The 15,197-nt window shown below is 38.3% G+C and overlaps 1 protein-coding gene across 4 annotated transcripts in view; it reads right to left on the reverse strand.

Annotated features, from left to right (window-relative positions):
• The window catches only part of LOC124131513 (neuronal acetylcholine receptor subunit alpha-10-like), a 212,042-nt gene that overhangs the window by 39,548 nt on the left and 157,297 nt on the right, over positions 1-15,197 (reverse strand). For all 4 annotated transcript variants that reach the window (XM_048398307.1, XM_048398305.1, XM_046494805.2 and 1 more), the window contains one exon: positions 9,641-9,685. In XM_048398307.1, the coding sequence (XP_048254264.1) occupies positions 9,641-9,685 (45 nt within the window). The remainder of the gene's footprint in view (positions 1-9,640; positions 9,686-15,197) is intronic.

Raw genomic sequence — 15,197 nt, forward strand, 5'->3', positions numbered from 1 at the left:
TCGTATTTGGTGGCTCCAAGAAGGACTATAAACATACATTGGAAAGCAAACAAAACATCATCGAAAACGTAGACTAAACAAATAGATTGGCGTAATATTCCTCAGAGTTAATACATTTTCCAAAACGAAAAGATACAACGTGGAAAAGGCAAACAAGCAATGTAATTCGTCCTCAGATGTAAACAACTGAGTTTGTCATTGCAATGCCAATTCAAATCATTTGACATATGCATACGGTGTACTAACGACAGTGAAAAACTACACATTGCATCTCATAAACATTTACTCTCTCTGAGGAAATCTACGCTACTGTTATGAGCTCTGGAGAACATCACTGTTTTTGAACTCTGTGTTTCTTGTCAAAACCATTTCAAGGAAAAGGTACTAAAATGTCCGTATTTATGTACAAGCTCCTCTACAGGACTTCCATAAATGGCAAAATCAATAGTTTGATGCAATATGTAAAAGGTTTTCAAGATTACACTGGTCTCAGTTATATATTTAACTCACAGTATCATTAAAACCCCTGGGCTTAAACCAAAAAAACAAGTCTGTATTGACTGAGCAAAAGCATAAAAAGGGATATAGATATATCGTCATCTTAAAAAGGCAAAATTGTACTTTGTATTTAGGGACAACCGATGTTTTGAAAAGTTATCGTGCGGCAAACAGGGTGCCTCAGACTCTAAAGTTTAGGACGTCCAATCAATGTTTACAAGTTGAAACAGGCAGATGGAGCAAGTTAGAATATGGACAACAAAATTGCCAACTGCGCCAACAAAATAATTTAGGGTGAGGAGTACCATTGTTTGTTCAAATGATATTAATTTAGAATTGCAAGATTGTCTTTACTGTCAGCATATTACATTTACAAACCAAGCATAGCGCAACTAAAACAGTTATTTTCTACTCCTAGACTTGGTGTATTAAGAAAGCTTTTCATTATCTGCCAAATCATAAATAACACATGCTCAAGATTTGTTGTATTGATAGGAACATGTATTGCATTACGACTATTAAATTAATATATATCCACGGAAATGTGGCACAAAGATCATGATATCAAGTCTTTCATAGGCCTATTTAGAAGAACATGGAGACCTGACACTTTTATGAATAACAACTGTTTTATTGTTTGTCACAACGTTTCATGGCTACATCATGTCCCTTCACCATGATGCCTACTTAAAACTGAAACTATGTGCATGTTTTATATGATGTTTGCCATCTTTGTGTGACGTATCAATATATATTCCTCCTGTACCTCTGATGCTGCGACTAGCGACCTGAACAGAAATAGAGCTCAATTCAGTACCCTCCTTCTGCAAGCCCAGTTGCAAAGGACGAAGAGCAGGTCAGTCCTATGACAAGATCATGCTTCCACGCAACTAGCGAAGCGCACAAAGTCATTGTCTAGATGCACCATTGTACTAAACACAATGCAGCGCGGGCATAAAGGTCTGACAATCTCCTGGTTCAACAATTTCCTGTGCTGGACCAGTTCCTGTTACGTTATCGGACGCTAGCGTCACGAAACCTCGCATCACTTTGACTGTTAACGCCAGTTTGTCATCGATAAACGTCAGGGATAAAGGAGGCCAAACAGTGAGCAAAGACACTACCTGGTCAGCCCCTACGACATGTGCACCATCACGACGCAGCGAGACTTTGACTTTGTGATAACTATACAACGTCAAAACCAGAGAATAACCAGTCTCGATTATCTAACTTAATAGATTCAATTGGCCGTAGAAGACAAATTAGAGGTGGAAATTATATGAATGGATCACTGAAAATCAGTGATGAATAACATGCTGTCGCGAAAAGACAAAAGACTGTTTTTAATGACAGTTTGATGAGGAAAACGTGTTTGTTACTGGACCTGCGAATGTTTATGTTAATTCATTCCTCATTCATAGACCTTGGCCAACTTGCACAAAGGTATTGTAGCGCTACGCCTGTCTCTAATATTAAACCATGGACTTGTTATGGTCGTAGCGCTTGATTTGTAATCAGGATCACTGTTTATTGTGTACCTGTTTGAATTCTAATGTTGTAGATTATCTACTGGGTAACATTGGGCATGACAAATAACGTTTAGGTCTAGCCATGTCGGAGCGAGTGCCTGATTGTTGTTTTACTATGCCGACATCAATTGAACGTCCGAACATAACTGAGTTCAGGCCAAGCACACCCGCGTCATTGGTGGGTCCCCATTGAAGATGAGGGTTATCATGTGTCTTTTACCTATGCATGTCGTACGAGGCGACTAACTGGGTCAGGTGGTCAGGCTCGCTAACTTGGTTGTCATCGTATCCCAACTGCGTAGATAGATGCTTATGATGTCAATCATTGGGTTGTCTAGTTCAGACTCGATTATTAACAAATCGCCGTCTGATGACTAGAATGTTTTTTGTTGAGTGCGGTGTTAAACAACAAAAATACAAAAAAAACACACACTAGTTTGACAAATACAACATTTTGGGTCCTGGGGACTTATTCTGACCGGCATAGCAGCAGTTCATTTAGACTGAATATGTAAGTTTGATCAAACAACTTATATCGGATTAGTGTCATTCAAGTACAAGACTCACTGTGCAGGGGGGACATGTGATGTTAATCATCCATGCCCAGTAGCAACAGAAAACAACATATTTAACGCAAATCTATATCGCTCAACGTTGCATAAGCAAATAACCATAAAGCAAACTCAAGTTATTCTCCAAGACCTACTCACAAAAAAGACAACAGACATGTATTCAAATATTTCCCCGATTTATCAATCATTGTCATGTTCGACGGGCATCGTGATGGTCACACGTAAGGTAACCTTGTCTGTAGATGGTACGATCTGTCTTATGCACAGTCCCTACAATACTATATTGCAAATGCTAGTAAGCTGCGCCTCCTATCATTATGTCTTGTCAGCTATATGCCTCAATATCTTATTTCCAGATTGCGTTTTAATCCAAAACGTCTTGAAAGTGTAGGCTTGGTTTGGAAATGTCAGGGATGTTAGTGATCATGGTGCTACAAAGCTGTAAATTACAACAAAGGAGGCCTACACGCAGCAGACTATAAGTAAAGATCTTGGGTGCTAGATCGAGCCTGTTGGGACCTTGCATTATTTAACTCCAGACAAGAGAGAACTTCATGACGGTGAGATTTTAAGCTTTCGAAGCGTCTTGGGAATATGCCATACTTAGTGAAATACCATGGAGCCTACAGGGTTAACTGTCGTGGCTAGAACCAAGGAAATGCCACTTGATTGTCAATATGAGACGTCAGAATCCCTTTTACAATTCTTTTCAGCCAAAGATGAATAACAAATGGTGATATGTCGTAATCAAAGTGTCAAGCAGTTTATAAGGTAGAGGCAGCATTGACAGTCGATGGAAATATCTCTATATTGTTTTGAATAAGGATTTGGTACTGTATTCGAAGGGACACTTTTCTGTTTATAGATACAACAATCATGTAGACAATATGAGACTTGTATGAACCTAACTGAAAGACTGGATTGCTGTGTGTTCCAAGAGAAACAATAATACTGTCTTCCAATTGTGGTACTGTTTCATTTATTAATATTAATATCCTCTTATGCTATCAAGTTATTTTCAAAAAACTTCTGTAAAATAATCCATGAGTTATTAGTTTGCCAACAAATAGTAAGCACATCAGTGCATATTTCAGTGCATCAAATGATTCTTGCAAACTATACCTTCTTGCATTGATATGACCCTGAATAATGAGTGACTATTCGTGAGAATTGCTAAGTGTGGTTTCCATGTAGTTTTGCAGTTCTTCTTGCAAGACAAAAAAAATTGAAATACATATTAGATCATTGGTAATTTGTAACTCCAGGCAGTTGATCAAATGTATTCGTGGATACTGCAATGGTCAATGTGTGCAAGTGTGACCACAATAGATCATCGTAAAATTTGTTTGGTCCTTGTGCATCACTTGTATTTATTTATCAAAATATATTTTACGCATTCCACCAAATCAAAAACATGCATTATTTCGTCGGTTTATTTACTTGTTCAATATGAAAAGGGTTCATACTATAGGTTAAGGTGCAAAACAATATGTTTCAATAGACTCAACGACGAGAACACTGCATTCATGGCAACGTTTGGAAGAATAACTCATTCTGAAATCTCTGTTATAATTTGTATATGATTATGCATGAATTTAAGACATTTAATTCATGATTGTAATAATGAGGTTCATACTCTTTTCTTATTAATTTTCAAATGATATAATTTTGCAAATACAATGCACTATTCACCAGCCCCCTTTTCTCAGCTCAGGATGTTGCTCTTTGCAAACGGTTATCGTTTCGGTACAAATGGTGCAAGAAACCCTTCACATTCACATGCAATGATCAGGGTTCCATTCGGACTTGGCTATAGATCCCTCACATCTAAAGTACCAGCCATAGCTTATACTTCAAGCCTATCTTTATTATGAACAGTTATCAAGCATTTATGTATAGTGCTAACATAAGGTTTACGTTCCAAGCACACGGGCATTGATAACATCAAACCTTATACTCAAATAGGCACTTATGTCCTGCGATGACCTGATAACGTCTCAACCCCTGGGGTGCTGGTCTTTTTAGTGTCTGTTTAAAAATGACGGAGCTTTCATGTATGACGTATAAGTATCTGACACCTGACTTTCACACTCACAGCAGAAGGTTGATTCTGCAAGTGCTCAGTACTCTGATTTGTGTTTTAAAACCATATAACATCCTAAATCGTGGTCCATGCCTTTCCTGCTTCACGTTGTATTTCAATACAAGCGAAACAAACTTTCCATGATTATAAGAAATCTCCATTTTACGATTCCAAAGATATCATATGCATGTATTTATGAATCATTATCAAATAGTGATGATATCAGGTCTGAGTCCTTGAACAACCCAGTGACTGTATGCAGAACGCCCTGTCATGACCGAAGGCTCGGGACGCGCCTGTTTCAATCGATATTGAACTTGCTCTAATCGGTGAGAAGACATTCATACTGAATAAGGCTGCGTTGGTAGATCCAGATAGAGTGCGCAGCCCCTCTTCTTACCCTTCCTTTCAAATATATCATAATGTCATCACACTAAATATGCTTGTGGTAGCTTAACCACCACCATGCCTTGGAGTGTTTCTGACTCACTAAAAGCGTTTCGTGAAATATACAAAATATAGATGTTTGCCATAACGATTTTGGAAAAGATATGAGTGATTATAGGAGTCACTTACTCATGTAAGGGTTATATAAGTAATGATTCATACTAATGTGCATTACGTTTTACAAGCCTGACGTCATTTTCATTTCACTGTTCCTGACACACTACAACTAACAGAACAGATGACTCCATATTGGCCTATGGGTATGCCGTTATTGTATTGACAACCCAAATATGTCTACATTTTCTCACCAATATGTCACGGGCATTCAACGTCAGTTTTGGAACCAGTCTCGGGGGTCGATCCATTATGACACAACGTTGACTAAATGATGTGCAAATAAACATTCGTCACTACTCCCCCTTTCCGTAACCTGCAAGAAGACTCGTTCCCCGATCGATTAAAAGTTATGTGCGAAAATACGACAAACCAATCAAGTTTTTCGTCAAAGAATCCCCCAGAAATAAGTTTTGATTTTACATATGTCTTGCATCTAAAATTTACCCAAGACACACTTAAATGTTTTCAGTCATACTGTATAATTCCGCATGCTCCGGTGTGCTTTAAATTGCATCAGATATATATATATCATATTTTGGGAAATATATGTGAACCATTACGCAACGAGTCGACAATTGTTTTAGGTGTGCTCATTTGCGTTAAGACGGAACCCGGTCGCAAAATGGCCATGAGAGGGGCACGAGTCGCTATTCGGCTTGTCCCGGAATATCACGAGTTGGTCAAGAATGGCATATATAGTGACGTAATAATGGTTACACACCAACAGCCAATTCGAAATAAGGTGAAAGGTCATGTCAACGGTCATAGTAATATATAAGAGATATCAAAACTTGCTTTCAAACATTCAGCAGCCTGTAGTTTACCAGGCAAAAAAAGACGAATTGATGAATCTACCTTGTGTACAATTGTGTTCACTTTTGAATAACCGACGCAATTTCAAGTTCACAAGAAGATACTGAACCGTATGTGCATGAAATATATATACATCAGTTTTGCAAAAATCGAATATTCTGTTTCGGAATTCTATTTGTGCTTCTGATTTATGGACAGTTGAGAACAAACGAGGCGACATATGCGCATTTTATCGATATTTGCCTATTCAAGACATATTTCTTATTTTGAAAAAGAAAGAAAGTCGTTCGATTAAAACAAGATCAACAGAAGCTTTTGTTACCAGAATATTTTACTGCTATGGCCGCAGGTGAATTGAGTGCTTTGAGATTAAAGGGTTTCATGTCGCCATCCACCACTGTCACAAAGCCAGATGCTGTGACTTTCATGTATTTTCAATACGACAGAGAAAAAGTCACGTACTCAAACATTCACTCCAACACAACTGAACAGTGTAGTAATAGACACCTCTAAATCTACCATTTATTTATGTCAATTTTTCTAGGTCCCACATTTTGCCCAAGGATATTGGGTCCTTTTTTGTGTGGTTTGTGGCAACACGTTTACTTTGCAATACAGTAAAACGAAGAGTTGTTTTTGCTGCAGAAGTGAGTCCCTTGTAGAGTTATGCCCCTTGTTGTAATTGTGTACGCTTTCAGATGAGCACGACATTCGAATGTACCTTTCCTAAATACAGGTCATGTCAGAATAACCTTTCGCGAACTATCACTGACCAATGAAATAACTAACAGGAAGTCAACATTGGCCACTAAGAAATCAGCTTTCTTAAGCTTTGCGATACCAGTTTCAAACTGCCGACTTCTAATTTAGACTATGCTTTTTAAAGTATTTTGAATAAGTCATACAGTCCGTAACAGTTGTTGTGTGTTAAGCTTTAGAGGTTGCATGATTAGAAAACATATTCCGCGAACAATGTAACATAACAATATGAATATTTCATTTTTGCACTACGGGTTTGTATCGTTATCTTTTATGTAGTTGTCCGATTTTCGATCACGAACGTTGATACTACTTAATTTTGTTTATCCGACATTCTCGTTAATCCTACATGATCATGTGCAACCAACCATGTCGGATTAACGGGACTTGTCTGTATGTAGAGACGCATTACATACATATTACATATTATTATTAATATGAATAATGAGTACTTAAAACGGCGTTGTCGTATAATAACTTCAAGAAACAGTATACATTAGATGTCTGTTTTCATACCACTGTGAAATAGAGTGCCATGTTTCAAAATATTTAAAATTAAAATCCCTCATTAATGAAAAGCTGTTGAAGATTATTCCAGTACTGCGAAACGAAAGGATTTTCGCCCAACGGTCAAGGGTGCGCCATGTTGAGACAGTGTTTGGCATCAAGTGACCGCCAAATGTTGGCCCCTTGTCTCCCATTATGTATTTTCTTTCAAAAAAAAAGAGGACGAAATGAGGGCCATTTTTAGCTGTTGGATATCACTGAAACAACAGCAACGCCATTGAGTGAGTAAGTTTGGTTCAACACATATATGAACAATATCACGGCATGCGAGCTTGATGATATTTTTTTTAAAAAGCTCGCAGTAATGAAGATCCAATTCAGACGTTTACCACATTGATGAAACCGACGAACATTAGTATGGTGCTGACAAAACTGGAAACATTATCTTCGATTCATGGATAAGGTGTATGTCAAGCTTGAGGTACGAAACTCTACACGCCAAACTGTGGTACCTTAGACGACTGGGCCACCCGTGCCCACCGTTCGTCATGGGACCAGAAGTAGTTTACGATTCAAACTATACACATTCAAAGGCAGGTCAATTCTTCACCTGAAAAACACGGGAACTCTTGAGGTACAATCGAGCATGCTCTTTCCATGAAAATGTAAAAGAGCGTGACACGACATACAACACATGCTTAAGGGTTGTTTGATCAGATAACAGGATTCATGGCCTCAGTAAAGCTTTCACAAATGTTATGGTACACATGCGGAGGACATTTTTGACGCATCATTGATGTCAGAAACAGATCCTTATTTTGACTTTATACATGTGTTCCCGTGTTTGTTCAGGTTAACACATGACTTGCATTTGCATGTCCTAGTGACGGGTACGAACCGTGGGATAGCATAACACATGTTCGTGAACACCTGTCATCACCACTACTTGATAGTCATTTAACGCCATAACAAGAACTACATTAAGCCCCTGATATGTATGCGTCCCATGCAAGGAGTGGCTACACCATATAGGAGTACCCAAGCATCTCTATAACGACCAGAGGCCCAGAGCATGTCCTCAGGCTGTTCGTAGTTGTCCTAATCTCAACACAATATACATCCAATTGGCAGTAATATAAAGAACGCTACCCTAGCAAACAAAATGAATCTAGTTGTAGCGTTTTAAGATATTCCTGTCACACACATAATGCTTTGTGTGATACGTTTACCTTGTTTTTCTTACAAATGACTACATAAAGATTACCTTCACCAAATTGCATAATGACGTAGCATTATGATTTCTTATGAATATGGAAAGGGTTTTGTCGCTTTTATTCCTACATGTAATGATATGTTTCCTTCATGATCCTCTTCATGAATCTGTCTCTCTTTTCAAAAGAAAACTTATTATATATTTGTATGTTTACAACCTAATAAGTATAAAATGGACCCCTTTATGGCTTTTCCCCCAACTGTTTCCTGTGTGACAAATCAGTGAATCATTCAGCGCAATTATACAACACAGCGACGAACGTAGTGTGCTGGTGGGCTCAGACGAATTTGTTTAGGTTTATGGAAAAAGATTGCTTGGTTAGCCAATAAAATGTCATGGAATCACTTGCAATTTATGTTTTATGTCATGGTCCTCGGCGTGTCTCCGACCCACGAGGCTGTGTATTAATCCTCTGTCTCACAGTGAGGAAATATATGCACATGTATACTTTGATGTGATCATTCCGTGAGCAGTGAACAAGAGCAACGCAAGATAGCTCGTATGCCCACGTCCAGGTTCATAGATAAATCATAACTTAGAGTAAACTACATGTAAACGTTTCTTTAACTCACGAAGGATGTTTATGTCAGATACCGACTGATGATAATCTTCTTCTTCTTCTTCTACTACTACTACTACTACTACTACTACTACTACTACTACTACTACTACTACTTCTACTACTACTACTATGTCCAATAATACATGTGACATACTGATGGTGCTACATGATTATTACTCCGGTCTGCTGATCAGTGTGTACTCAAATTGCATTCTCAGCCCCCTGGGGAGAATACATATTATATTTTGACAGCTAAGTCGACGTCAGGCCACCATGTGTTACTCTTCTCCGCAGTACTGAAATGTTATCTAAATATACAATTGTGTTGCTTCACTTGAAATGTATAGCCATAACCTCGAACTTCTCATTTAAGTCGACATATTTTCGATGGTCCCCGCTACGTTGATTTAGCCAGGTGTTATGTTTATACGTACAAGTACGTGCATGCATAATGACATGAAATAGAACTCGATAACATACCTGTTCTAGCCACACGTTGATTGTAAGCACCTGGTTGACTTCATCCTGAAAAAAGATAACCAATATTTGTAAAAAAGATTTAGTTGCTTTTCAATGATGAAACAATAGAACGAATCAAAATTTCTAACATAGAATCCGAACAGATCAATGTGAGGACAAGTTTTATGTTTCGAAGACTTAGTAAATTTGAGTATCGTATATATAACATGTACAAATTATAAGCTGATTAAACGTTCTGCGTGTAACATGTAAACAACATATAAACAAGAAATACCCACAGACAGTAAATTCTGTAACAATTAAAGTCTGTGGCGTCTGAAATTTGGTGGATTTAACTGAACTGAGCTGTTAACAATATATGAATGAACATGCAGTCAGATTAAACATCGGAAATATCGACGATAACCTACGATATTTATGTTTGAGTCGACAGGGTATCATTGAAATGTAAAAGAAATTACATTTTATAATATATAACACGCTGAGGGTCATGAGATGGGGCACGGGTGGTCCACAATTCGCTTTGCAGTGTTCTCATGTGCACGCCAGAACCCTAAAATTGTGGGTTCAAATCCCGGTTCGCTTCGATTAATTTTGTCTTTGTCTTTCAGCACCATATCCTTGCTCATTGGTTTCACCAAAGTGGTAAACATCTGAGACATGCATCATTTCGGACTTCCCTAACACACCAAGCTTACACTCCGTTACATAACTGAAATACTGTTCAAAGCGGCGGTAGACCCAGCTCACTCATTCACAACGACCTGTTTCCTGTTCATCTTATGGATCTCCCAACTTTCACATGCAGTATGGCAACAGTGAATCCCTTTCACGAAACTTGCTGGTGTAATGACAACCTCTTCGGTATCGATATCGGGTGACATCGATACTGCCTTACGCGATATTCCATGGTCAATCCGTCGAATGCCTCTAACTCGAAGATGTAACTTTATGGACATCACAGAAACTATGATCCAGTATTTTGATTCCGCTGGTTTCGAAAAACGGATAACTCGATTTATGCTGACGGGCAAAATAAAGTGTACACTTGAAAATTAGATTAGAAAACATTACAAACGTTATCGAAACGTTACTAGGTTGAAAAGAGACTGCATAGCTACTGAATAATGTCAATAACACCTCAAATATGTACTTATTATTCGTTTTTATCCTAAGTAAAGAGAAGACTGAGGCATTCATCATTTATCATAGTATTATCAGAGCTACATTCCGTACCTTCAACACAACTTCGCGAGCAATCCACCGAATCTCTATGTAAACTGTAGGAAAAGCGGTTCAACGTCATGTCTTATAAACCTTGACATATGCATTGTGCATGGAAGAGATTCTTTTTCCTCAACAGTACAATTTTTTTATATCACAATGACGTTTTTAACTATTGCAAGAGTTAACTGACCCGACGCCATTGTACATTCAAAAAAGGCCCCTAGACGTTAAATAAATATTCATGAAAACTTCAAATTAATACACTAAAGAGGACACTCCTGGTCAGTCAGATTAGTACAGTGCGTTCCCTTGTAATTGAGAGTATGTCAGCAATCAATACGACCAATTCCTCAGTTATTTACATGTTTGTACTTGTGGCCCTTGCTACAAGTCTTTATCCGAGTCAATCTGTCACCAACGTGATGCTTGCATTGCATCAATATTTTACAATACATGCATTACTATAATAACGTACAGTCGGTGTTACAGTTGATAAACATACACATTTACTTACAGAACAGTGTATGTTTAATTCTTCAGAAACGACTAGTAACCACTCCAAGGTGTTGATTAGAGGAAACAAGTACACGCAATTTCAATTTGTAAATAACGATGGTGCAGATGAATAAGATTAATAGTTTGAAAGTTTTTACTTGGGATAATGTTCGCCTACTTCGGAGCATCTGTAGAAAGCCAAATTGCCAATGGTTTCTCCCTGGTAAGCACGCTACATTGAATCGGGCGGCAATACGATCGGCGCAATTGCAACTTCCCACAGAACAGCCCGGGGAGAGCCAATAGCCGAGAACACAAACAACCACCACACTAATTCTAGATCTCGACAAAAACGTAATTGGAAATCTTGTTTGAATTTGGAAATGTCAATTCTTTCACCAAGCACTAATCCAGCCAAATATATTTGTGTTGGTAGCATTCTTCCCTGAAGTGTCGTTACGGGAACAAGTGACGGTAATGTTTGGAAAATACATAAACATCTACACCAATAACTCTGCAAATCAATAGCTGGTATGCCAATTTCTTAAACAAAGATTGCAACCGCTAATTAATAAATCATAAATACAGTGACATCAGCAAGAATTATTGATAAATTCTGCAAAAGTTTAACGTAAACTTGCCAAAGGCTATGGACACTGTGCTTGGAATAAATCACATACCATTTACTCAAACATCTCAAGCATGCAATTCAGGTGGACAAGTGGTGTAAGATATGTTTGCATATGCCATTCCATGACTGTCGCGCTGTTGATTTAAGATGATCCCAAATCGGTCGATTTACTATGTCTACATCAGGCGAAAGGAACTGTTTAACTTGACACGATATTTTGTTCCCGAAAGATAAATCCCAGCGGTATTCAAATTCAGGGAAGGTCGAAAACCGCGTAATGTTTATGTAAGAATTGAAGAGATGAAGATCTGGGTGCCGTTGTACAAAGCGATCTTAGCGCTAAGGTGACCGTAACTCCTATACCTTAACATAGACTTACGACAGTCGTAGTGCTAAGGTTGTCTTGTACAACGGCACCCTAGTTGCCACACTGTGTGGCACGAAGGAGTATGTTTTGTTTTGTTTGTTTGTTGGTTTACGCAACACTCATCAATATTCCAGCTCTATGATGGCGGTCTGTAAATAATCGAGTTTGGACCCGATCCAGTGATTGACATTATGACCATAGATCCACGCAATTGGGATACGATGACATGCATCAACCAAGTCACCGAGCTTGTCCACCCGATCCCGTTAGTCTCCTCTTACGACAAGCAAAGTTGCTGAAGACTTATTCTACCACGGATCTTCACGTGTGATCATGGAGTCATGAAGTCATCTCATGCTACCAACCATTAGCTTGCCTATCACTGGTCGCCGCTACCGAGGTGCGACAATGCGAGAGAACAACATTCATTCACTCGCTATGTTATCTGCGTTCTCAGAGAGAGTAAGGAGCTGCACTTAATATATTATTAATGGACACCTGATATATTATTAGTGGAATCATCAAACAGTTTTGGATTGTGTGACTTTGTTATTTGCTTAGCATTTACAGGTTACTTCATCGAACCGTACCTTCACAATGTTACCAGCAGAGCCAACACAACAAAACACAACGACAAACCCCTTTCCATGATCATAAGAAATCTACTTTCACTGAAAAGGCCCTGTGGTGTATTCTGATAATTTTGAATACACAGCAGGTAAATTGATTTAACCTGAGGGAAACAAGTACCTTTGTATATTAGATTAAGACTTCAAACAAGCCAGAATACATAATCAAAATTTTAAAATTATGCATAATAAGAAATGTGCAAGGTAAGGAAAAATGAACGATGTAACTGCCGAGAGAACAAGTGAAAAAGTCCAGAACCTCGACGACCAGCTGTGTTTGAATACTCAGGTAAAAATAAAACTCATGATCAGATAAAATGCTCGCCTCATAACAATCAACAGTAATAACTCAATCAGGCCTTATCACAGAAGGCAATTCCAGCACAATGCTGTTCTTTCGCCTATATGAGTACATGTATTGAACAAGTGTGATCCAATAAGCAATGTTAACCAAGTCTTTCCTATGAAGTTCTAAATAAACAGGGAATTGTACTCTGGTCACATAGTCATATTTACACAAAGAATATCATACTTCATTGATTAGCCAACTTCACTCTCCACACCATCGGTTGGGTTTCTGGTAATAGTCGGCCAGAGATTACTCTGTTATGAGGCATACAGAATCAATCATTGGAATAGAATGCACAGATTCAAAGTGACAGAGTAATATAGAAATCATGTGAGAATAACAGGAAATATAGCTGCTATAACAATGGTCCAATTACAGGTCCATTCTCACAGCGGACTCTGATCTAGTGCTAGGGAAATACTTTCATCATTGTTATGTATCTTAGCACCGCTTGCTCCAAGGGACAGGCTGCATTTGCCTCCCAACTATCCTCGGGCTTTTAACTATGTTCGTGTCGCGAAAATGTAGCTCTTCACATTATTCATGTCTGTAGTACTTTAATACTGTTGTAACAAAAAAATGTTTCTTGCTATATTCCTTCTAACCGATTATAACATGTTATCTATATTATCATATATATATTTACATATCTTTCTTAATAATGTATTCTCCAAGCTTATTGATTTCAATGGAGCACATTTTTCTTTTTTCTTTGTTTGGTACGATGCTTATCCTGCGTTACCGCAGTAACCTAGGAAGTTGTATTCTTTATGTACAGTCTTGCATGGTTTTCATGATCACAGTCTGAAAACTTGTGTCACTGAGTGTAGTTCCGGTGAAGACTGTTCCTCGTTCTGTCATCAACAACTACAAAACACAAGATGGAAGTTGTTACAAGTGCTCCAACAGCTCCGGCCTTTTTACGAAGATTTCAAAGAGCATCATGTATACGACTCTTGCTCATGTTTGATCATGGTTACGACATTCAAGGCGTTAATAAATCTTTGAAAACGTTTTATCCTAGACATGTGGAAAACATTTTCAAATTTGATGCATCAGTGACCAAAATAATGTCCGTTGCAGTTCCCTATTTTGACTTGTACCATATGTTCCCGTGCTGTTGAAGGAGAAAATGGACTTGCCTTGGCATGTGTTTGTGACACGTGACACCTGTGGGGTGCGGACGGGCTCATCCTTTCGCGAACACCTTGTATCATCAATATTTGACAGTAATTCTTAAACACATGTTTATGATGTCGTCGGAATCGTAAATGGACTCTAGTTATCGCGCATATGTCTTATGATTATGGTAGGGGTTGCGTCGCTTTTAATTTACAGTTCCACGTCAGAACAATTTTTCTGATCAGAAGTAGTGTCTGGACGATGGTCTGAAGCTATTTTTCTTCCGCAAACATTATAGTGCAAATATTTACAGGCGAACGTGTAATTGGTTTGTATGTCTAGTACTACAGACAACATTAGTCATCAAGCGAGCAAGCAAAACATATCGATTTCTTTACGCACCACTTGAAGGAATATACCGATATATTTCGTCACGGTATGATACAAATGATAGGACTGTGATATATGCGATATAAAAAGTATCTTAATATAACAAATGGCAACTGCTGGCAAGGAATGGTTCATATTTTGGTCATGTATCGGATCCATCTCTTGTATGGTGAGTGAGTGAGTAAGGGTTTTGAGATGATATTGTATTGTGAACAACGATCCCGTCATGGGGTACGATGACAAAACAAAGTCACCTTGCCTGACGACCTGATCCACGTGGACGCCTCTTACAACCAGCATGAGTTGCTGGGGACTTATTCTAACCCGGAATCCCCAAGGACGAATAA

This window comes from Haliotis rufescens, unplaced genomic scaffold (genome assembly GCF_023055435.1).
Source record: "Haliotis rufescens isolate VD_foot unplaced genomic scaffold, xgHalRufe1.0.p SCAF_1, whole genome shotgun sequence".
In the NCBI taxonomy this organism is placed as follows: domain Eukaryota; kingdom Metazoa; phylum Mollusca; class Gastropoda; order Lepetellida; family Haliotidae; genus Haliotis; species Haliotis rufescens.